Below are 23,256 nucleotides of genomic sequence, written 5' to 3' on the forward strand. Positions count from 1 at the left end.
TTATGCATAGATAGGACTTGAGCTAAGTGCTCCCATGTGGAAATGAGCCAAATTTACACTAGCTTTATGTTTGAGGTGGTGCCATAGAAATCTCAAACCCATTGTGTCTCTGGGGCTGTCTGCATGGATACAGGACAGCTGCACAGAGGAATTAGGCAGACTTAAAGCAGGGAGAAAGCTTAGTCTGGGGTGGGTGTTGCATGAGGGGTCCTCTGAAGGAAGAGGATGGGTAGCAGTGTTTGAAGGAATGTGCAGGGTGTCTGAATTGTACTGCAAAGTCCTGAGACATAAAGAACAGGTCTTCAAGCCTGCAGAAGGCTGGAAACTGCTGGGGCTGTTTAGAGGTGGAGAGAAGAGCCAGTGCATGTGCTTCTCCCCCCTGATCTCCTTTCCCTTTCACTCTGGGAGGCTCCTACAAGTGACCTGTGTCTAGAGACAAGTGGGACTGGTAGGTGGGCGTTTTTGTTGTGCTCATCTGATGATGCTGTTTTGCATGGGCCGTGCTTCTGCTGCTCTTCCCCTCTCTGCTGGCGTCCTCAGTTCCAAATCTTGAGGAAACTGTCCCAGGAGCCAGTGGCAACAGCCATGCCATCCGCCGTCACCCCCAGGCAGCTCACTCTGTTGTCGTGGCCAGAAAGGATTCCTGTGGTGGGAAAGAAGAGATGTCAGGGAGTGAAGGGGGGCCTGTGAGAGGTGATGGGGTTGGCCCTGCTGAGGACATACATCACAGGTCCTGCCTGTTCCCGCACAACCTCTCACAGTCAGCACACGGAACAAAAGCGCAGAGGAACTTTTGTGTGTGCATACAACCACCACCCACAAGGCCTGGTCAAAGGGTTTTTGGGAAGGTATGGCCAGCTGAATCCTCACACAACTGCTTTCACGCTGGAGTGTTGGTAAAACTAAGATGGGATGGGGTCCTTGATAAGGCTGAGAAGCAGCAATGCTGCTTGTGGGCTGCGTTTCATAACTTTTCAGAGGGTAGGAGCCACATGTGAAAGAAAAAAATGCCGTGTGTTCTGTGTATGAGCATCACAGAGTACCCAAAGATGTTGGATGGAAGCCCAGGTGCGCACTTGGCTTGGTGCCTGGCCACCAAGTGGCACTGTGAGTACCTGGAACTGGCAAACGGCAGACTAGGAGAATGTAGGATATTCTATTGGTGGTTGTGAGCAGTTTCAGCTAATAGGAACCTTCTTGTCCCCCTTGAAACAATGTTGTTTAAAGGCTTGACTTCCTTAATATTAAAAACCAATAACTCTTCTACCCCAGTGAGAGTTGTCCTAGTTCTTGTGTGCTCCCTAAGTGCGAGGGAGCTTTGTTGGGTTTCAGTCAGTATAGAACGTCTTCTGTGTAGGAAAAAAAAGTGCCTTGTTATCCCTAAGGTGATAAGGATAGGTAACAAGAGGCCTGGCAGGGAGCGAAAGGGGGACCTCAAGGAGGCACTCACCCACACGCTCTGCTTTCAGGGAGTCCCAGATGTTGCAGTTGAAGTCATCATACCCAGCAAAGAGGAGCCTCCCGCTGCGGGAGAGGGCGATGGAGGTGATCCCGCAGATGATGGTCTCGTGGGAGTACACGATGAGCTCCTGGTCCGCCCGCAGGTCAAACAGGCGGCAGGTGGCATCGTCGGAGCCCGTGCAGATGGCTTCTCCGTTGGGGAAGAACTGGGGAGGGCACAAACCATGCCTGAATGAGGTTTTCCTCTGATCCCGTTGGAATTCCTCAACTTGTCACCCCCCTGCTAACCACCGGGGAGCAACAGAGGCAGGAAAACCTGGTGGGACCAGACACTGGATCATAAAGTTTGAGTCTGATGAAGGGGGAGACTGATACTTCTCATAAGGCCTAATAACCCCCTTCCACTCCAAGAAAACAAATGGCCTAAGGGGCTAGAGCTGTTGCAAGATATCTCAGTGCTTGAGGAAGGATTATTTTAACTCCAGCTGTTAGATTTGGCCTTGACAAGTGTCCACCCATTATCCCCCAGCTGAGGTCTAACATAATTCTGGCTACCAGAGCCTTTCTTTCTCTGATCCTCATATGCCAGCCTTCTCATACAAGCTTGTTTTCTGTGGTTGTGCTCTGAGGAGTAAATAAAGGGTTCCTCAGGAGCAGGTATGACAGAAAACCATGTGGCTGGCAAGGTAGCCATGGGACAACTGAAAAAGGTTTTACTAATTGATGTCCGTGGAGGATGGTTTGAGCAGCAGACTGCAGGAAGCTAGCAGGCTCATTTGGTTAGCTACAAGGATTAGTCTGGCACGTTTCTTGTCCTGCCATCTCTGCAGCTCTGAGGGAGGTGCTTCCTCCCAAATGTCTGAGCTACCTGCCATGAAAATTTAATCTTCAGAAGATTCCGGGTGATCCCAAGTCCCCACCCCACCTCTTCTGTCTGGAGCTGACCTCAGCTGAGTTAGGAATTCCTGCTGCCTCACTTGTGTCTTGTGCCAGGAAGCCTGAACCTTGTGCCTGAACCACAGTTCCCAACAGCTGCCGTGAGCAGAGCTGGACCAGCACCTGTGTCAGGGTGCTCAGCTCCAGAGACCATGGTGTGCTGCCTGCCCAAGGCTTGGATGCTTTGGTGCATGGGAAGACCCCTCCCACAAACTTCAGTGATCTTGGGCACTCTCTGCTTCAGGCTGGATCATGGGGCCAAGATCTAAGGCCCTTGTTACCCTTATGACTGTGACAGCTTCTACCAACCTTGCCCCAGCCCCCACATTCCTCCCTAGCCCTGTGCAGACAGCATACATACAGAGATGGCATTGATGTCGGACTCGTGCCCCGAGAAGGTCTGACGGCAGGAGCCCTCCCGCACGTCCCACAGTTTGGCAGTAGCATCACAAGCCCCAGAGATGAAGAGTTTGAAGTCAGGGGAGACAGCCAAGCTCATGCAGTCTCCAGTGTGACCAATGAACACAGTCTTCTGCTGCCCTGTCTCGATGTCCCAAAGTGCGCTGCAGGAGGGGAGAAGAGAGAACAGCTCAGGGCAGAGCAGACCTACAGCCAGGCTGAAAAGCTGTCCCACTCGCAAACAAAAGGAGGTAAGCCATCTCTACAGCATGGGAAAATGGGTGAGAGCATCCCTGGAGTCAGCTGTATACAACAGGAGATATCTTCACAGCTGTTGTTGGCAATGCTTTTGCCAAAGCAGAGTTAGACTAAGGCTGGGGGGGTGTGAGGTATGGCATATTCCCGTAAGTGTAACAGCTGAAGGGAACACTGAGAGACAGTAAGAGGGACACAAACAGCAAAACATAGCAAACAGCTGAAAAAGGTCTTCTGTGTCCACGCTTGTAAGATGCAAAGCTCTTGTTCAGTGGGATGCCACACCACAGGCAGGCAAACAAACCCTGTGTAACCCTGATCTCTGACAGAAATGACACTCATCCTTGGTCAAGAGATTCTTCCAAAGCAGGTATTGGGATGGGGTGGGGTGAATAAAGATTCAGGACTGTTCTGAGTCACAGCACAGCAAGCTCTGAGAACCAGGAATGAAAAGATCCAGGCACTGCCTCTGCAGTGTCCCTTGCACAGAGGACAAGACTTGAGAAGTGGAGAACATATGAGTGCTCCACACAAAATTAAAACATTTTCTGTCCTGGTATAAATGACACTGTTCATTGTGAGATCATGTTGACATGATCCCTAGTGCTTGACCTGGCCTCAGCTGGGAAAAGAAGCATCTGCTCTGCCAAGGGAAGGAGAATGAATCAAGCTTCCTAAGGTGCTCCATATGGGCTTCCATGTAGGAGCAATTCTTCCTTAGATAGTGGAGTGCTGAAGAACGGAAGGACTGCACTTGTTGGTGTGTTAAGAGCAGAGGTCACGTCACTAGGATGCGGGAGAGAGCACTCACCATGTGGTATCTCCAGAGCTAGTCACAATATTGTTGTCATCAAGAAATCGGCAGCAGGAGAGGTATCCTGGGAAGCAGGAACAAGCAAATATGAGAAAAAAGGCAGAGACAGAAGGGTGAAGAGTGAAGTTTGGAAGCAGGAGGCACCCAGCTGCAGGCAGGCAGCACACACACCTGTATGGGCTGAGAGCTCCCTGCTCACTTTGACGTTGCCTTCACGAGACTTGAGGCTGTAGATGGAGCACATGTTGTCAAGGCCTCCACAGGCCACAAAATTGCCAGAAGGGGCATAGGCACAGGTCATGACCCAGGAGGAACGCAAAGGGATGGCATGAACCTGGGAGGACCAGAAACTGTGTCAGGACTCTTCACAGTAGAGAGAACAGGTCAAGGGCTTCAGCCTCAAGGGGACCCACTCCAGCATCCCAGTTTTCAGCCACCTGACTCCTACCTTGTTAGTTGTGTATGTGTCCCACACAATCAGTTTCCCATCTTGTGAGGCACTGACCATAAGTCTGTGAGAAAGGAACAACATCATGTTAGTGGCTTTCTTCCCATCAGAGCCTTCCTGCCCATCACACCCCTGTGCTGTCCTGCACCCAGCAGATCAGCAGCAGCGCTCTCACTTGGAGTCTGTAGACCAGTGCAAGGCGTAGATCTTGGCCAGGTGTCCCCTCAGGGTCCTCCGGGTCCGCATCTGGATGCGCCCAACAACCTCCATTCCGGACACAATCTGAACAAAGGGAGGTGGGAGAGAAAGAATCTATCTCAGACTACCAGAAGCTTTACTGCTTTCCACATCTCTGCCTCTTAACTCCTTCCTTACTGGATAAAACCTCCTCAGAGTGGTGCTACCTTGCCCAGTCAGCTCTGACCCTTACCTGAGCAAGCGTTGTGTCTGCACAGGCTTTCCGGGCATCCTGGAGAGGAGACAAGAACAGATGACACAGATTTAAAATATGCAGGGAAGGAAATGACAAGTAAAATTGGGGTAGTAGTCTGAGGGCTACTAGAAGTAGGAACTGTGGCTTTGGTCTGTTTGGATTGTGGCGCCAGCACAGGGGGATCTTTGTCTGATGATTAGGGCACCTTGACACCAGTCAAATGTGAGGAAGGGGAGCCAAAATTTGCTCAGCATCCATTTGACTGTGCTACACCCTTTCCACAGACCCTCCCACCTGACAGAACACCAGCTGGATGACAGACAGAGGAGATCCTGGGGATTCACTACACTCTTGGGACCCCTGTCCCCTCTTCTCTCCCTTCCCCTGCCACTCTTTCCCCCACCATGGTGTGAAGATCTCCATTAGCATTTAAAGGGCTGTGGAGAACTGCAGAGGGCTCCAAGTATGCAGATGGAGAAAGCCCAACTCCAGCTTGTGGCTGAGGAAGGAAGTTTGGGCATGCACTGGGGGGTAGACACGCTCTCAGCCGTTTCTTGACTGTTGACAACATTACCGCAATCTGCTTCTTCAGCTGCTCAGCCTCCTGCTTCATCTGCTCCATCTCCCCCATCTTCCTGACCTAGGGGTGGCTCCTCCACGAGGGGCAGCCTGGATTCTGGGGAGACAAATCAAAGGAGAGACACTAATGTGACTGCTCAGTTATGGAAATGTAGGTATCTCTGATAAAGGATTGGTGGGCATTTCTTGGCTCATACTCAGTAATATCATGCTGTGTCTGGCCACAGCCCTTAGCATTTGGGGAGGTTGTGCTGGGCCTTGTCAAAGGTCCATTTTGCCTTGGATCCTGCTTACACATACATGTGCAGAAGCTAAAGAACTCCAGGACCCCTTGCTGAGGTTCTGGTACCACTTGTCTGTTCATTTTTATCTTCTCCATCCCAAGCTTCATCAGCTTCTCCCTGTTCATCGCCAAGCTCTCCATCTCAGCTCCAGGAGAAAGAAACTTGATGGGGGGAGCCCACTGGCTATTTCCTACTGTTTGTCCTAAGCAAAGTCTCACCAGGCAGGACCCACCAACTCTCTAACCACCCTGGAAATCTATGGGGCTGTCGAGGAGCTCTCTCAGGGTTTCCTTCCAGTTTCACATATGGAAAAAAAAACCAAAACCAAACCAATCAACCAACCAAACAAAAAACCAAACCAAACCAAAATAGAATAAAAGGAAAGGAGGATGCTTGGGGAAGGATCTAAGAATAACATAAGTCGATAGGGGAACATCTCCTACTTGTCCAGCCCCAGCTTTTCACTGACAGCCAAAGCTAGAGCAGCATTACTGTATACAAGTCCTTGATGGACTTTTGTTCTGTGCATTTGTCCACACCATCTTTGTGCCCATGCCAGGTACAGCCTCCTCAGTGTACCCCATAGAGATGACTTTCACAGCTGGGTGGCAGACTCTGCAAAGAAGTTCCTGCTTCTGTCACTTCCTGGTCGCACTAGTTCCACTTGACAGTAGCTATATTTTGAGTCAGAAGAATGAGCAAATAACTGGTCTCTATCCACCTCTGCATCACTTGGTATTCTATACATCTTTGTCATATCCAGCCATTTTCCAGACTGCAGAGCAAACCTGGTCATAAGCTGTTACGTCCTATTATCTCTGTTGTTTTTTGAGATTTTTTTCAGTTATTTACAGAGCAGAGATTATATGTTTTTGCAGGGAGAGCAGGGAACCAGAACTGTAATCCATATTCAACATGCAGGTGCATAGTATTGTTGTACAACATCTCTGTTTTGTTCTCTCTTTCTTGTTATGTGCACTTAAATCTTCACCAGTGATTCTAGCATCTCCCACTTTTGTAGACAAACATGATCTTTTAATTGCTCCAACATTTCACCTGGATAGATGTGTGTCCAGATGTGCTCCAGGTGTTGCTCAAGAAGTGTTCCAGCAGCATCTGCAGAATTTCTCCTAGTCCCTGTGTGTCACATGACTTCCATCCCTGTTGCCTGAAGGCCTCATTTCCTCTGGTCAGGGAGGCTTTGGGTCTTTCCACGCCAGTCTTGTTCTCTTGCTGTGGGCAAGCACATCCAGACAGTTCCCAAATCCAGCCTTCGTTTGCTGCTTGACAGAACACTTCGAGTTTCCTTTAAGAGCTCCTTGCCTCGAATGTCACCATGGCTTTCCTTTGATGCCCCAGGCACAGTGGGTTTTTGCTTGTTCAATGATTCCTGAGGCATGGCTTTCAGCGTAGGAAAGAGAATGAGATACAGGTTTCCCCTAGCTCCTGAGAGGCTGTCCCAGCAGAAAGCTATTGCAGCATATACTTTGTAGACAGAGACTTGTGCCTGCTGCCTGCAAGGCTGGACAGAGCCACAGCACTGCTGACTCCCCCCCTGCTCACTGCCCATGCACTGGATGGGGCTGCCAGCCCCAGCAAATGGTGAGGGAGCAGAAGGGCAACCCGGGGCGGCACTCTCAGGGCCCAGAGGAATGTGCCATGGCCTGGGGCTGCCAGCCTCAGCTACACCAAAGGATAGGAACAGACCAGCTCCTGAGCTGGGCCCATCCCAATGGTTTTTATTCTCTCATTCCAACAGAGCAGTGATGAAGGGGCTCCTCCCAGCAAGGGTGCACAGTTGCACCTCATTGAGTGACCCTGGCCATGAAAGCCACCTCCTCCTTTGGGAAAGGGCTGGCATTCCATTCCACCTCTCGGCTGACTGCCAGAGTGGGGAGATGCTGGGGAAAGCCTTACAGCTTTCAGTCAGAGGCTGCATATCCTCCTTATCCTGTGGTGTTTGCCCCTCAGTGTACAGTGAAGCTGCAGGACTTCATCCAGCTCTGGTCACAGCCCACAGCACACCAAGTGGCACATCTGAACTTCCAGCCACCCTGTGCAGCCAGCCCTACCATTGTGACCCACACTTTGCCCTTCCCCAGTGTTCCTTAGGACTGATCCATGAATCCTAAGCACTGGGTTGCCTTGTCCTGCTAGGTAACCCACCTCCTTCTGACTCTCTTGTCCCAACCTCCTTTGCTTGGTTCCCAAGTTCTTCAGGCTGTTATTTCACTGTCCATCCACCTGCCCTAATTTTTCTTCGTAGACTTCTGGCTTTGCCCACCCAAACCTGCACAGAGATGGGAACCTTGCTCTCCTCCCTTCCTTCCAACTCCTGCTCCAGGTGAAGCTGGCTGTACACCTCCTCCTCATACCTATCAGATCTCAGTCTTCCTTTCCTTGCTCCTGCTTTTTTACCACTCTCTTCCCTTCTCCAGTAGTTTCTCAACTCTGGTACTAGCAAGGGAATGCCAGTTCACTGCTCTCTAAAGCTGCACAACCAGATGAGGGGCTTTCAGAGCCATAGGCAGATCAAACAGCAGGGGCAGGATATCGAGGACGGATAAAAAGGGCTAAATATAGAGAAGGTGCAGCTCAGGACTGTGTCCGAACCTTTAAATCCCTCTGAGGGAACACTCTAAATGAAGTTGGGAATTGTTCTCAGCCTCAGAAGGACAAGGAGCCACAGATGAGTGATAATAATAGCTCCATCTTTGCCTGTCCATCATGTCCCAGAGCAATTTGTGGAGAGTGAGTTACCCAATCCCCAGCGTAGTGCAGCTGCCTCCCAGGAGCACCAGGGCAGGTGTGCAAAAGAGCAGCTCATTACAGTCATGTAAATTTAGGGATGGGGGAAGAACAGAGGAAAGTGAAATGGAGTTTGGCCAAGGCATGTTCCTGCCTTGACCAGCAGAACCTTAGGGATACACATTTCTTGTGGATCTATCAATCAGCTCACAGCTGCTCACAGTGGTTGCCCAGGCTAGTTTTAATGGGAAGGGCTTCTAAATGGTGCACACTTGGTACTTTCTGGAAGTAAGGGCTCTTTCAAGTGAATGCTAAGCAGTGGAGGAAACCAAGTCTTTAGGTACCTTTGAAAGAAACAATCCACCACTCTCAGCACAGCTATTGACAGGAGGACCTTGGCACCAGCACTGTTCCAGAGTTTTGCCTCCTGCACCCTCCACCAAGGAGCAAGCACGGCACAGCCAAACAGAGCGTGGGCTTGGTCAGTCCATGCCGGACCTGTTCTGAGCTCTGCCTCAGCTGTGCTCATCCACTTCACAGCTCTTGCCTTTGGAAATCACATTTCACTTCTTCTGCTCTCCAACATGACAGTTCTTTCCCCTCCTGCCTTTTCTAACATTTCTTGCTGCAGCACTCCTGTCTGTGGGCAACCAAACCCATCCTGAGTCCTTTGGTGTCTGCTCATAGCAGATCAAATGCCTCTGCTGTGGTGCAAGACGGATGGAGGGGGATCTGGAATGATCCATCTTCTGCCTTTTGCTGCCACACCCTGACTTTTCAGAGCAGTGGCCATATCCCTTGCATGATGCCATGGAGGTGGCCCATCTTTCTCCCTGGGAGCTGTCCCTCCAAGTCACCTGCATCATCACTCCCTGGTGGGGATAAGGGTGCAAGTAATGGGTGGGAAAACAAGGCAAGGTGAACCCTCTTATTATCTATTCCTGGATAGCTTCCCCTATACTGCAGAAGGAGTGGTCGCTCTGTGAAATGTTGGGAGAGGGCTGTGAACGGAAAAGGGAAAGGTGCAAGAAGAAGGACTCTGTGTGAATAGGCAGTGTCCCTGGGTCTCCGTGTAATCCCTGACTAGCTTTGCAGGCTCGCCCTGGTGACCCTGGGCTCCTTGCAGAGCCGGATACAGAGATGATCCCTCTCTCCTGTGATGGAGATCAAAGGTCAGGGTAAAATTACCCTGCTCTGCTCCTTGCTTTCTGAGGGCTCCTTGTCCGCCCAGAACAGCAGCCAGCTGCAAAGAGGTGTGCACAGGGCACACTGGGAGTGCAGGGCTGCGTACAGGCAGTGAGTGCCAGGTGGCTCAGAGGAAGTGTTACCCTCCCACTCCAGTCTGGAAATTGGTGAGATTTACCTGCCCAGCAGAGAACAAGCAACCTCATCCCAGTGCAAAGATTCCTCATCACTGTAAAGACACCTCAGTGCTAACCCCAGCTCCTTTCCATGATCTTACCCTCCCTCACCCTCTGATGGGACGAGCCCTTGCTCAAAGGCTCGCCACAGAATCACTCCAAGAAACTCAGGGTCTCAAATGCCAGATTCACCAAGGTGACCTCAGGCATCGCAAGGCGGCAACCTTACCGGGATCTGTAGAGCAAGGTGGGTTGCAGTCCCTCCTGGATGGGACCCTCACAGCCTGCCTCCCTTGCTGAGAATGGCTCCTCGCTGCCCAGAAGTCCCTTATACCTCTGCAGCCTCCAGTCAGTCCCGTTGGTCCACCCAGCGAGTCCCTTGCTCCCTCTCTGCTCCTCAGCCTCTCCCAGGACTGATCTCCCCATGGGGAGCTGGAAGGCTGTGAACGGGAGGGGTTGGGGGAGGGCTGATTCCAGGAGCAGCGTCAGGCAAATTAAATCAGACACCAGAGACTTGGGGAAATCGGATTGGGACGTAATGCAAAGCAGGTGGATGGGGAGGGGTGAAAAGAGAGAGTAGCACACTGCTCCTGAAGGGAAAGAAACAATCCCAGGCGGATTTGACTCCCTCTGTTTATATCAGCAACAAACTAATAAAGTGAAGATTAGCCAGAACAGCCTAGGATTACCAGCCACCAGGGCAGGGCTTGCTGTACCTCACAGTCACAGGAATTCCTGTTTTCCCAGGGACAGCATGGCACTTGTGTCCTAGGCAGGGCGGAAAGAGGGATGATGCCACCACAGAGGGCCTGCAAAGGGAAAACCAATGGCAGGGCCACCACACCCTCTCTCGGCTGCAGATGGAGCTCTGGATGGGGAAAACAGAACTGGGCACAGGGGCCAGGGGTGGCAAAAGATTTGGTGGCATGCCTTTTGGCAGCCACTTTAGTGGGATGCTGCGGGGGGATTATCTTGGCCTCAATCTCTTTTAATCTCTCCCGCAGCTTTGGCCCAAGCCTGAGATAAATACCTTTTAACGGATCTCATCTGACGTCAGGAGGCCATCAGTCTAATCACCCAGGCCACCCTTGGGCAAGGCAAGCCAGAGATGTGGACACTGGCCCCTCACCCCCCAACATGTCCTCATCAAACAGGAACCACCCAGCAGCCCCCACAAATCATCGGGATGGACACGCCGGTGCTGGGATGTGACAGGCCCAGGGAGAGGGAATTGGAAATACACACAATCGGACTTTTTCCTGTAACCCTGGGGAGGATGGGAAGCAAAAAGGGTTGCCAACACAGGTTTCCCAAGCCTGAGTGTTAAGAAGTGTCAGGATTCAGACTGAGGAAGGACTTCCCTTTCCATGGAGCAGGGGCCCTGTGCCAACAGTGACAAGGGGATCACTCACCCGCCTCTTACACCACTGGCCCTGGCTCTACAGATTTCTTCCAGCTGAACTGCACTTGGGGTCTCCACACACAACTCATCAAGGCTTGAGTATGTCATGACCACAGATTGATCTCTTGATCTAATGCTTCCCAGGAAAAGGGTCACTGCTCTTTTAGATACTCCATATCCACCCCATTCAATTCCTATTTGGCTACAATATAATCCCATCTCGGGACACTAATCCCCTGGGCAGTGACAGCAGATTGTCTTTCTATCAGGGTGGAAAATGATAAACAAAATCTCTCTTCTGCTTTCAGGGACAATTTAGTGCATGGAGAAGGGAAAAAAATGGAAACAAAAAAAGAGAGCTCTTGCTACAGGAAAACGTGAGTGTACGGTGCTTTTTCTTCAAGGCATTCCTCTCCCTTTCCATGTTAGCCACGTCACAGCTGCCTTTCCCTCTTGCTCTCCCTTATTGGAAGTAGGTGACATCTGGGCAAATACTTTGTTATCTTTCACTGAGGGCTCAATCTCCCATCATTTGTTAATTAAATTTCACTCAGAAACAAGTGTGCACATCTCCCTGGTATACAGACTCAAGCTCCCATCAATATCTGTGTCCAGCATTTGGCTTTTATTCCACATACATTCACAGCCCCTCACCTTTCCTGTCTCAGGTCACTTTGCAAGGTTCTGGAGTTTGCAGGTGCTTAGGAAATTCCAAGGCTTTGAGTTCCTGAATGTGAGACAGCCCTTGCTGAAAGACTCCAGGCTCCTCCTCCGCCTCTCAGATTTAGCCCTGGATGGCCAAGAGGTTGGCACTCAGAGGAGTTCAGCGAGAAGACCTTGTCTTCTTACTTCCGAGTGAGACAAACATGGTGAGGCAGTGAAGCAAGTTCCTGGTGTCACTGACTTCCACACTGTGCCCTTCTCCCGTTTTTCAGCTGCTGGGACACGACAGAGAAGAAAGCTGCACCCCTCCCCATCACTACGGCTCTACCACACTAATGCACTGCTCCAGGCCTCCGTGGTCCCAGTCCTCCTGTGACCTGCCAGGCCATGGTGTGTCACAGTCCACAGGGCCCCATGCACTCAGAACTCATCTCTGGCCCGTAGCACCTCGGGGTGCTGCTTCCTGTCCAAGCCAGGCTTCTGTCTCTGCTCCGCAGGCTTGGTTGCACGTCTGGGAGCACGAGGTTCTGAGGAGGATCTGCTGCTGTGATCAGTTCCCTGACGTTTGTCTCCATCAGGCTGGTCCTGCTCCACAGCCCTCTGCTTCATCAGCTCCTCTGCCTTCACCCGTTCCTGCAGCCACGGAGACAGAAATGATGTGAATCCTCCCTGCTGGGGTCTCCACAAAACACTCACCCAACCGCTCCAGAGCCCACTCCCCCTTTGCAGGACCCGTCACAGGCTGGCTCCTCCACCAGACACCTCGCCAGAGGGCAACCCCCAGCTGCTGCACTTGGCCCTGCCCCAGGGGAAAGCCCAAAGGCTGTTCCTCAGTGGGATTTGATCTCACTTGGAGGTATTTGTTTCCTCAGCATGGCCCTTCACCTGCTCGGCGTGCTCCTGGGAGTGTGTGTACCAGAGGGCAATGGCGCAGCGCCTCCCGCGGCTCACGGCCCACACGCCGTGGGGGTTCTCCTTGCCAGAGCTGAAGGCCACCAGCCGCCCACACTTGGGATGCACCTCGGCCTGCCAGGAGAGAGACAGGAGACCGTGAAGCCCGCAGACCCCTCCACACTCCTTCTGCAGAGGTGACACTGTCTCAGGGAACGTGGAAGAGCAGAGAGCTGCTAGGCATCTGCAGCCAGTCTGTGAGCAAGGCCGTGGAGAGGGACAGAGACGATCAATGAGATAACAAAGGTCACAGACTGGAAAAGCCTAGAAAATCTCAGCGAGGAAAGAGTCAAACTCTCCTCTGTCTGAGATTTGCCTCAATTTGCCTTTAGCTGGCCCTATTTGAATCTGCCACTGCACCAGCACTGGGTTGTTTTTGGAGTGGTGCGATCCAATAACCAACCAGTTTCCTCCTGCCCAGACTAAGTCTCACCTTCAGTCCTCTCTCCCTCTTTTGGCCAGTCCCAGACTTACTGTGACAGTCACAGTGTCAATCTCAGTGAAGAAAAGGCCCCCGCCTTGGAAGTCATCATTGAGGTAGAGAATGCCACTGCGGACAAAAAGAAAGAGTACATATGTGTGGCGAAGCTTATTCCTCCCAGATGCCTCTCCACACTCCTTGTCACAGGGTCAAAAGCAAGTGGACCAGTTAGCAGGAGAATCCATCTGAGGGTGTTAAATACAGCAGTGCCTAGCTCAGGGGAGTCTCTGAGCTGCAAACCACAGGAGGCTGGGAGAGTATGCCAGGGAATTAGCTCTACACACTTGTCCCGCTTTATTTTGGTTTGTTCTTAATCCTCTGCAGCATGCATCTGTGGCACTGTTTGACAATGCCCTGGGCTTGACAGACCTTGTTTCTAACCTGTTGTTTATGTTTCAAAGTTAGGAATAATCCAACTCCTGGAAGAGGAGACTGATCAGCAAAGAAAGCCATGTCTTAACAGCCAAGGAATTTCAGAGTAACATTAGAATTAGAATGGTCAAAGAGAGGCCTGTTGCATGTAGAAAAGAAAATTAAACCAAGAAACTTCTTTACTGCAGTTATACAAAAAGAGAAGTAGTGACACAGCCCAGGTGAGACCGCAGTCAAATAGGTGACAGAATGGACCAGAAACTACCCAGGTTCCTCTTGGTATTTAATTAAGCTGATAGAAAACATCAGAGGAACAACAGAGGCTCTTAATTAACAGGACTGAGAGGAAGAAATACAAATCATCACTGTGGTTGCTGAAGCAATGTTAAGGACATAAAGGCAGTGAGAGGATTACCAGCCCTGAAACCCAGGAAGTTGTAGCTCTTCTGCCACAGGGTTTTAATAAGGCTGTGAAGCCAGGGTGGTGACATGAGCGGAGAAAAGCAAGGACAGCTCTCACACGTCCAAAGGGACAGGAAGGTAGGGATAATGGCTGAAGCATAAACAGTGTTATCCTGACCTCAATAGTCTGCTTTAGACTCCATTTCTGAGAAGGGTAATTGGAGGACAAGAAGTAAATGGAAAACGGTCTTAAAATGTAACATGGGGGTACTAAAACCAGATTGGGCTACCCACACAACGTTTGAAAAAATAGTGGATTTTCGAAGGAAACACTACGTGCTCAATCTCAGCAGTCTGGACTCTGGTAAAACGACTCAGAATGGTGCCATGGGGGAAATTTCTAACGTAAAGAGAAGGTGAAGACAAGCATGAACAGCACACAGGGACCAGTGCACCACTGGCACCCAAAGGAGCACTGTGCACCCAGAGCAGCATCACTGGAACTCGTGGGCCCCTGGGTCCAATCCTGTTCAATATTACCATTAATGTCTATAGCACAGATCCACAGAAAAGATCCTGGAAGTTTGGAACACAGTGACTTCATTCAAAAGGACACTGTAAAGAGCTCAGCCCTTGAGCTGGTGGAGCAGTCACAACTCAAGCTGCAAGAGGACAAGGGTACTCCCAAAAATAGCTCAGTGGCATAGATTCCGAGAAGGTATTTTACCATCCTTTCAGGTGGAGTCAGAGAACCCAGGGAGCAGTGAAGGGACAGGACAGCTTTCTCACAGGAAGGACAGAGATCTAACTAGTTACACGACAAAATCTGGTAACTTGACAACCAAGTAAACACAGCTATCCAAAGGGAAACAAATCAATGATAATGGAAGCCCTCTAAGTCCCATATCCTCATCATAGCTGCTTAGAGATTTCTGCTCTGGATACAGCTACCATTCCAAGAAAAGACAAGTAAAAATTCTGGATGCTCAGGGTGAGTAGATGATTCCTCAAGTAGGAGGAATCAGCTGTAGTGAACTGACCTCATCTGGCTGCAGTGTGCAACAACTGGTATAACCATTAAACTATACTTCAGGGTCTTCCACAGAGGAGTAACACAACCTGACACGGGTTAGAAAAAACATAAACTCTCATGTGGAATGGAAAAAACCCAACACGAAGTATTTGCAGTGAATCTCGAGAAAATAGTCACTGAAGTACACTGACTGCTCAAACAAAAGGAATACAAGGAGCCTGACTATCCTCTTCCTGTAGTTCACAGAATTCAGTAAAAGATGGAACACGACTACAAGAAACAGCTTGTCAAGAGGCCTGGCAGCTCACTGTAGCACTGTGGTAGACCCACAAGATAACAGTTTGATATCATGGTTCTAATCTGTGCAGACTCATAGCCTCATTCTGCTCTCTGTTAAAGCTGGCTGTGCAAAGCAGGGAGGGAAAAAGGGCAGGTCTTCCCAGCCTAGGGAAGGTGTTTCATACCTCGTTCTGAATCTGATGATCCACCCTTCAGCCTGAAACTACAGTCCTGGATGGCTTTGAGCCAACCATCACCTGGTTTCTGTAAGCTAAACTCATCCTCTGATGGGGCCAGGGATATTTTCACATGATATAATGCAGGTGCTCTTACCTGTAGTCCCTGTACACATAGGCAGGAGGTTCCTTCCAGCACTCTTGCCCTTCAGGATCCAAGAGACAATTATCAGCATGGACAGGATGACTAAGATCCATGCGACCTTCCTGTTCCCCTGAAAATATGCAAAAAGGAATATGGGCATTTTCAGTTTCGAGAAAGAATAAAGCAGAGAGAAAGGGGTACAATGAGAATAAAGGGAGGATAGTCTCCTGAGAGCACACGGCTGGGAGTGAGGAGACTCTCTAGGAGACAAGGACTAACAGGATAAAAGGTTCTTTACCATCTATAGCTGTGCGACACACAAGGTGTGTGAATGAAAAATGGAGTTTCTTTCCAGGAGTAAAATAGGACTCTATGATTTGCCGAGATTTCTCACTAGCCTGCAGAAGCAATTTGGCGTCTCTCCATTCCACGTTCCCATTTTGGGCCAGCTACAAGTGAAAAACAAGTCTGTTACAATACTTACAAAGACACTCTAAGAGAGGATACACGTACACAGTACAGAAGAAGAGACCTTTGTAAAGCCCTGTCGTCACTCGGGCAAGAAAAGAAGACATTTTCTCATTTAAATATAACTCAGGAGTACAACTGTACAGCACAGCAATTATTTCCTTCTCCTTGGCCCATGAAGGCACATCAGGAAAGCTGCACCATTTTGGGTCTCCCACTACACAAGAGATACTAGGAGACTGAAGTGAGTCTTGAATGAAGAGTGCTAAGATGGCAGGAATGCTGGAGCACATGACTCAGAAAAAGAGGCCAAAAGATTTGGCTTTCTTCAGTCTGGAGAAGAGAAGGCCAAAGGAACATCAAAGTACACAGTTTCCTGTCACCCAAAAGGGGGTCACAAAGGAGATGGAGACAGTGTCTCCTCAGAGATGCACACTGAAAAGAGGCAGCAGACAAAAGCTGCAGCAAGGGAAATTTTGGCTAGATATGAAGAAAAATTTCACGCTCACAGGACTGGTACAGCACCAAAAAAGTTGCCCAGAGAGGCTGGAGAATCTCTGCCCTTGGAAATGTTCAGACCTTGCCTATGCAAAGAATTGAGGGATTTCATCTAGCTTTGGAGTTAGACATGCTGCAAGCTGGAGGTCAGATTAGAGATCTCAAGAGGCTCCTTCTACATTAACTTATTCTCCAACTCTAAACTAAGCATGTCTGCCTCACAGAAGAGAAAGCACTTGTCAAGCACTCCAGGTACAACATCCCTGAATGTGACTGAAGAGGAAGCAGGTCAGAGGAGACCACAAGTGTTGTGAGGGAGCACACCCATAATAGCACCCAGAGCGCAATTCAGAGAAGAAAACACTCAGGTGGCAAACTCTCTTTCTGGACAATTAAGAAGGCAGCAGACTCACAGATGCATTTTACCTGCATGGCCTTCAAAACAGTTAACCCTTCAAATCTCTCATGTGGGGTGTGAGGTGACCGTCTTGCTCGGTATCCATCTCCTGCTTCCCCTGCTGCCTGGAATACAAGGATACAGGTGACATGCATTAGGCTGTCACCTCTCCTCCATGGAAACTCTACTCCCCAGTCTGCTGAAGAGCAAAGTACACACACAGGAGCTCTTACAGCATCCTGGCCTCACCTTTGTCAGGCGGAGAAGGTCCTCACACTCAGACTCTGTCAGCACTCTGTCGAACACAACCCTCTGCGTCCCATTCATCTGCTGGGAATCCATCGTGACAGCAATACCCTCAAAAGGCAAAGGACCTGTTGAGAAGCAAAGCACAGACAGGCATGAGCAAGCTTTGGGCAAGAATCCCTCAGACACCAACCCCCAGCCTGGATAAGGAAGTGGAGAGACACTATACATTCTCTGAGAAGACAGGACAGTTCCCCAGAAGTGCCCGCTCCTCGCAGACCCCTCACATGCTTCAGGGGAACCAGAGCACCAGCTGAGGAAGCTGGCCTACAGCACGTGCTTCAGGAGCCAGCAGAGACTTGGGACTTGCTGGGAGAGCAGCAGAGAGCTGGGGGAACTTGAGTGCACTGTGGATTGCAGCAGCAGAACAGGTCCAGCCTACTGGAGTGAGGCTCTGGAGAAAAGAAGCAGGTAAACACCTCCATCAACCCTCCTTTCAATCATCTTTCATCAGCATCTTATCTCAGAATTATCTCTGGTGAATCTTTCTGCTTTTTTCATCCCCAAAGAAAAGCACTGGACATTAGCTGACGATTTAGCTTTTTGATCTTTGGCCTTTTTCCCCACCTCCTCTGACTTCTCGATGATGAGGAATGCCAAGGCACTAAGGACCTTAGAAGGCTCTGCTCTCACATGTGCCACAGCAGAGAACCACTTGGGGTCATTTTAATCAAGGAATCCACTACAGAGACCTTCAAGAGGCTCTGTATCCCTGTGTAAGAATAGGAGACCAGCAAGAACCCGGGACTCTGCACTGCAGTCTGTATCATTCAGCCACGAACCCTTCGGAGTTCTGTTTTTCAGGGAAAGACTTGCCCAAGCTAGATTGTCTGCTTCCAGTTTCCATTTCCCGGTCTCTCCCTTCATGACCCTTTCAGAAAAACGTTGATTGAAGTTGGGCTGGTGGAGCTGAACCAGGTTTGGTGTAGACACTCCTGGCACACTGAACAGGGATCTCATCCACAGGCTTGTTACACATTCAGGCTGTTCCCAGCTTCTCCAGCCACAGTGCCCTTTGAGTTTGCATGCCAGAGTTGTATGCAGTGAGATTTTGCAAGATAACACATGCATCAAAGAGGAAGAAAAGAACAGTGAGAAGACTTGCTGAGCCATTCAAGTCAGTCTGCATCTAAGCTAGCACTCAAATGTCTGAGGATGGAAGACAGCACTTAGCCTGAGTAAGCCTGGCTGACTGCATCCAAGATCTCCCTCAACCTCTTTTACTCACCCCTCTTCTCCCTCTCTTCCACATCCAGAGTTTCCTGCTTTTGCTTCTCCTGATCCTCTCTCGGGAGCAAGGGAAAAACAGACACCAGGGCTGTCAGTACACAGAGCTATGCCCAACCCTCTTCTGTAGTAGTATTTCACATCCTTTCAGTTCCATTTGTGCCCATTTCTCTTCGTAATACTATTCCTTGTACCACCCCTACTTTTACTGCAGTCCTAGCTGACATGCCCAATCTTACCTGTATTTCTCCTTTAGGTTCTCAGGAATCAGCTCATCTGGAGTCCAAAGATCCTGTAGGAAAAAACCACAGGTGTTTCAGTACACAACAAACCTTGCACTGCTTCTCCAGTGAATATCAGACCAACCAATGTAGCCCCCTTCTCAGGACAGACAGATGGAGCCAATGCATATGGTTACAGCAGCATTTCCAAATTAACTTCAGTCCTGAAGCAGCAGAAATGCCTCAAGGATCCACCTCATAAGGACTTGGGGGTCCTTCTCATCAGCATCTGATCCTTTCTGGATCATGGCCTAATAAAGTGAATTCTGACAACTGTGATTGTGGACAATTGGTGAAACCATGGCAGGAAGATTAAGGCGATACTGTTACTTACAGGGTCATTAAAAGTTTCTCCCAGATGTTCCACTGCATAATAAATCAACTTCTTCTCCATCAAAGATCTCTGCACATAATGCTGAATACTCTAAGGAAGCAAAGAGACTGTCAAACAACCACATAAAAAAGACAATCCCACCCCTGTCCAGGGCACAAGCCTGTCCCATCACCCTGCTGTGCACAGTTAAAGCCTGTTTTTGTCCTGAAGGGACACTGACTGTGACAGACCAGAAGTAAACTCCAGGTTTTTCAGTCCTGGCCTCAGCACATGTCTGCAGTGAAACACCTTTCCCTTTTTGTCTCTTGGACTGTGATCCTGTCCTGTGGGACAGGGGAGGGCCAAAAAAGGCAGACCTGGAGTTGTGACTACCTGTCGGGCTGTGACAGCTCTGTCCTCTCCCAGCTCTGTGCGATACTGTTTCATTTTCTCCAACATGGGCTCATCCGTGGGATAGAAGAGCAAGTAGGAAGCAGCACATTCAGCAGCTAGTGTCTGGTTCCCAACTTGGGCAGGGACAGAAGAGAACAAACACTCATGTCTCTGAAAGGCTTGAGCAGCGAATGTGTACAGGCCAGCAGCACCCAGTGTCCCTGTCAGGATCTGGCAGCTGGCCTTACACCAAGTACACATCAACCCCCACCTAGGAGGACTTCCACCCAACAATGGGAATGAACCTGGTACAGAACAGGCATGCTTTTAACACTTACTGGGAGCTGGTTTATAAGAAACAGATTAAAAGTAAGTATATTTTGAAAGAGAAATGGTCCCCCTTTCCTCATGCAACAGACAAGATGAAGGGTCTAGCAGCTTCTTTGAGATACCAGTGCTCTGACAGAAAAAACATGAAACAGCTGGGGCAGTGCGGGCAGGAGCAGGGGCATTCAAAAGAAGGGCTGAGGGATGTGTGAAAGTGACAGAGTGACAGGATGACCACTGTCATGACAGGCCATCATTGAGCGAGGGCAGGTAGGGCTGCCTCAGAAGGAACACCACTGCTGAGGGGAGATGCAGCCTCTAGGCAGGAAGTGGGAGCCTGGTCTGGAGCCATGTACTGAAGAGGAGGGTATAAAACACTCATCAAATAGTTGGAACAAGGTCCTGAAAAAGTGTGCTGGAGGAAAGACATGGGAACAGCCTCCCATCACAGAACTTGGGCAATGAGACTGAAGAAGACCACATGGGACATCTCCCAAGGTGGCCACAGACTTGAACAGAGGTTCTGGGAAGAGTTAGGGGGCAAACCGAAGTAGAGCTCAGGTCAGTGTGCCACTTTTCCCCAGACAAGCTGCCCTCCGAGATTAGAGACAAAGGGCAAGTGTAGGTGTGCCACAGCATAACCTGCTGGTTTGTGGCTCTGCTCACCCTGGCTGTAGGCAAACTGCAGTAAATCAAGATGAGAGGGTATGAAATCTTCTGTGGCAGAAATTCTCCCCGGTTTTGTGGCAATTTCCAGGACGCACTGCTGCCTGCACTTCAAAACCTGAATATAATGGGCTGCAAGAGAGAGGAACGAGAAAGGCAGTAGCCCACACTCCTCCCAGACAGGAGTGCTGAGAGGTGGGATGTGCCCAGTGCGGGGAGCACAGCACTCCTGCCCAATCCTCTGTGCCTCTAACACTACCTGCAATGGCTTCATACAGGCCAGGTTGCATTTTCTCCTCCTCGTCCTCGTCCTCCCAAGGTCCTTCACACAGGGCACGACACTCTTCCAGTGCGGACAGCGCCTCTGAGAGTGACTCCTCCAGCCTGGCCACGGCCTGCAGGTACTCATCTGCATCATAGTGCTGCACACCAGTCTCATATGCCTCCTGTGAAGGACAGATCCAGGTCCCTTCATCAGTGTGCGTGACATCAAATGATGCCCTGAGACTTCTGAGTCGCTCACAGGGTGGTGCTGACATACAGGGGCCTGCCTGCTCATGCACAGTCAACCACACAGTGACAGCAAATCCTACACTTAAGCCAAATAACTGTCATCAAAAAGTCTCTCTGTCACACTTGCAGTGGGCTTGTCCTCACCCTGAAGAGAAGGCTGCAGGGAGATCTTCCTGCAGCCTCTCAGACACAAAGGGATCTGAGCAAGGCTTTTGACCAAGGCCTGTAGTGACAGAACAAGGAGTAATGGTATTGAAATGAAAAAGCATTTTGACGTAAATTTTTGTTATTAAAAATATTTGTTGGATTGGAGATAAGATACTTTTATGATGATGGTAGTGAGACACTGAAGCAGGCTGTCCAGAGAAGCTGTGGATGTCCCATTCCTCGAAATGCCCCAGGCCAGGTTGGATGGGGGCTTTGAGCAACCTGATCTAGTAGAAGGTGTCCTTGCCTATGGCAGGGAGCTTGGATTAGGTGATCGTTAAAGACCCCTTCTAGGCTAAATCTATGATTTTGAGTACGGGGGCCCTGTCTCAAGCCATGGCCTTTGTGTGAGAACAGATCAGGGTCCCAGACCGCTCCCTAGGGTGGAATAAGAGCTGCACATGCGTGGCTCTGCACTGAGCCCTCACCCAGTGTGGCGTGGCCTCCAGGTCCTGGAAGCTGTCTGCCTTCACCCCTGACATACGCCGGTACTTCTCGATGTCCTCCCGCATTTGGAGGTGCTGGGGATTAGCGACGAAGAAGGTGTGTGCTGCAGACACGGCCTGATCCAGCTTCTTGAGCTGCAGAGAAAAGGCAGCAGTGCCTGTCATGCTCCTGCAGCTCTCTACTGTTCTCACCCCAGCAGCTTCCCGGGTTCACAGAATCATGGAATTACAGAATAGGTCAGATAGGAAGAGACCACAGAGGGTCATCTGCTCCAACCTCCCTGCACAAGCAGGGCCGTCCTACAGCACATGGCACCAGATTGCATCCAGATGGCTTTGGAATGTCTCCGGTGAGGGAGATTCCACAACTGCTCTGGGCAATCTGTTCCAGTGCCTGGTCACCCGCATAGTAAAGTCCTTCCTAATATTCCACCTAAAGGTGGCACTTCCTGCGCATCAGTTTCTGCCTGTTGCCTCTTGTGGTGGCTGGCACCAGTGAGAAGAACCTGGCTCCATTCCCTTGGCAACACCCTTGCAGATATTTATGCGCATCAATGAGGTTCCCTCTCGGCTGTCTCTTCTCGAGGCTCAGGGAAAGGCGCTCACCCCCTCGGCTGCCCGGCGACCCTCCAGGAGAGCCGTGCCACGCCGGCCCCCTGCCCTGCACGACAACACCCCCGGAGGCGGCAACTCCCACCCCTCCGGGGCGAGCCCGCCCCCGGGGGCCGGTGCCCACCTGGAAGAAGGCCACTTGGAGGTAGTTGTAGGGCTCCCTGCGCTCGAAGTCGCGGCGCACGGCGCGGCTGGCGCGGTGCGCGGAGGGCGCGGGGCGCAGCCGCCGCCCCAGGCAGCGCTGCAGGCAGCCGGCGCGCTGCAGCACCGGCCCGAGCAGCGCGGCCTCCCAGCGCCCGGGCCCGCCGGGGAAGGGCTCCTCCCGGGCGCAGGCGGCGCGGCAGGCGCGGCGGGCCGCCCGCAGCCCCGCGTAGCTGTGCAGGGCGCGCTGCAGCAGCTCGGCCGCCCGCGGCCAGTCCCGCGCCAGGTACGCCCGCACCCCGTCGGCGTACAGCAGGTCGAACGGCAGCAGCCGGCCCGGCGACGTGGCGGCCGCGGCGGCGGCGAGGAGGCTGAGGCACAGCAGCGAGGCCATGGCTCCGGGAGGAGAAGGCGGAGGAAGAGGAGAAGGGGTCCGGGGCGGGCGGGCGTCCTGGCGGGCCCCGGGCTCGGCCCACCCCGGGGGCGGCGCCGGTCCGGGGCCGCGGTGGGCGGGCGGGCTCGGCCCGGGTCCCGCTGCGCGGACCGAGAGCCGCCGCCTCCTCGGGGGTGCCGGTGCTGCTGCCCTGGGCCCGATGTGGCCCCTGGGCCCGATGTGGCCCCTGGGCCCGATGTGGCCCCTGGGCCCGATGTGGCCCCTGGGCCCGATGTGGCCCCTGGGCCCGATGTGGCCCCTGGGCCCGGCGGCCGCCCCAGCGCGAACCCTCCCTTTGGGGTGGGTCACCCAAACGCCTCCAACGAGGCTTCTCCTTGGAATCGCGCTTGGGCACTTCGTACTCCCGTCACTTGGAGAACTGCTTTGGGGGTGAAGGGCTGCCTAT

General features: G+C 51.4%; 2 protein-coding genes across 2 annotated transcripts; both read right to left on the minus strand.

Annotated features, from left to right (window-relative positions):
* Window positions 1-373: 373 nt before the first annotated feature.
* Window positions 374-10,173, minus strand: GNB3 (G protein subunit beta 3). The gene is made up of 10 exons (XM_066341117.1): window positions 9,948-10,173; window positions 5,321-5,422; window positions 4,744-4,782; window positions 4,489-4,595; window positions 4,314-4,377; window positions 4,037-4,199; window positions 3,863-3,929; window positions 2,759-2,960; window positions 1,451-1,667; window positions 374-643 (listed from the first exon to the last, which is right to left on the minus strand). Exons 2-10 carry the CDS (start codon window positions 5,375-5,377, stop codon window positions 537-539), a joined length of 1,023 nt encoding a protein of 340 aa, XP_066197214.1. The 5' UTR covers window positions 5,378-5,422; window positions 9,948-10,173; the 3' UTR covers window positions 374-536.
* Window positions 10,174-11,722: 1,549 nt separating this feature from the next.
* P3H3 (prolyl 3-hydroxylase 3) lies at window positions 11,723-22,816 on the minus strand. The gene is made up of 15 exons (XM_066341116.1): window positions 22,401-22,816; window positions 21,647-21,799; window positions 20,758-20,944; window positions 20,499-20,630; window positions 19,506-19,639; window positions 19,134-19,223; window positions 18,758-18,810; window positions 18,520-18,578; window positions 17,235-17,359; window positions 17,015-17,110; window positions 15,921-16,071; window positions 15,635-15,752; window positions 13,209-13,284; window positions 12,669-12,809; window positions 11,723-12,416 (listed from the first exon to the last, which is right to left on the minus strand). Exons 1-15 carry the CDS (start codon window positions 22,809-22,811, stop codon window positions 12,204-12,206), a joined length of 2,139 nt encoding a protein of 712 aa, XP_066197213.1. The 5' UTR covers window positions 22,812-22,816; the 3' UTR covers window positions 11,723-12,203.
* Window positions 22,817-23,256: the final 440 nt, after the last annotated feature.

The sequence above is a fragment of the Sylvia atricapilla genome, chromosome 2 (assembly GCF_009819655.1).
Source record: "Sylvia atricapilla isolate bSylAtr1 chromosome 2, bSylAtr1.pri, whole genome shotgun sequence".
Classification (NCBI taxonomy): domain Eukaryota; kingdom Metazoa; phylum Chordata; class Aves; order Passeriformes; family Sylviidae; genus Sylvia; species Sylvia atricapilla.

Bases quoted from the DNA above. Each gene is read 5' to 3' on its own strand.
- P3H3 (XM_066341116.1), bottom strand. From the start codon at position 22,811: ATGGCCTCGCTGCTGTGCCTCAGCCTCCTCGCCGCCGCCGCGGCCGCC. The intron at 20,945-21,646 runs GTGAGGGCTCAG...TGTCCTTCACAG, and splicing joins TGGAGGCCACGCCACACTGG to GAGGCATATGAGACTGGTGT. The intron at 12,417-12,668 runs GTGAAGGGCCAT...CCGTGGCTGCAG, and splicing joins CCCAGGAGCACGCCGAGCAG to GAACGGGTGAAGGCAGAGGA.
- GNB3 (XM_066341117.1), bottom strand. From the start codon at position 5,377: ATGGGGGAGATGGAGCAGATGAAGCAGGAGGCTGAGCAGCTGAAGAAG. The intron at 2,961-3,862 runs GTGAGTGCTCTC...CCCCTCCTGCAG, and splicing joins AGCTCTGGAGATACCACATG to CGCACTTTGGGACATCGAGA. The intron at 1,668-2,758 runs GTATGTATGCTG...TGCCCTCCCCAG, and splicing joins CCGACATCAATGCCATCTCT to TTCTTCCCCAACGGAGAAGC.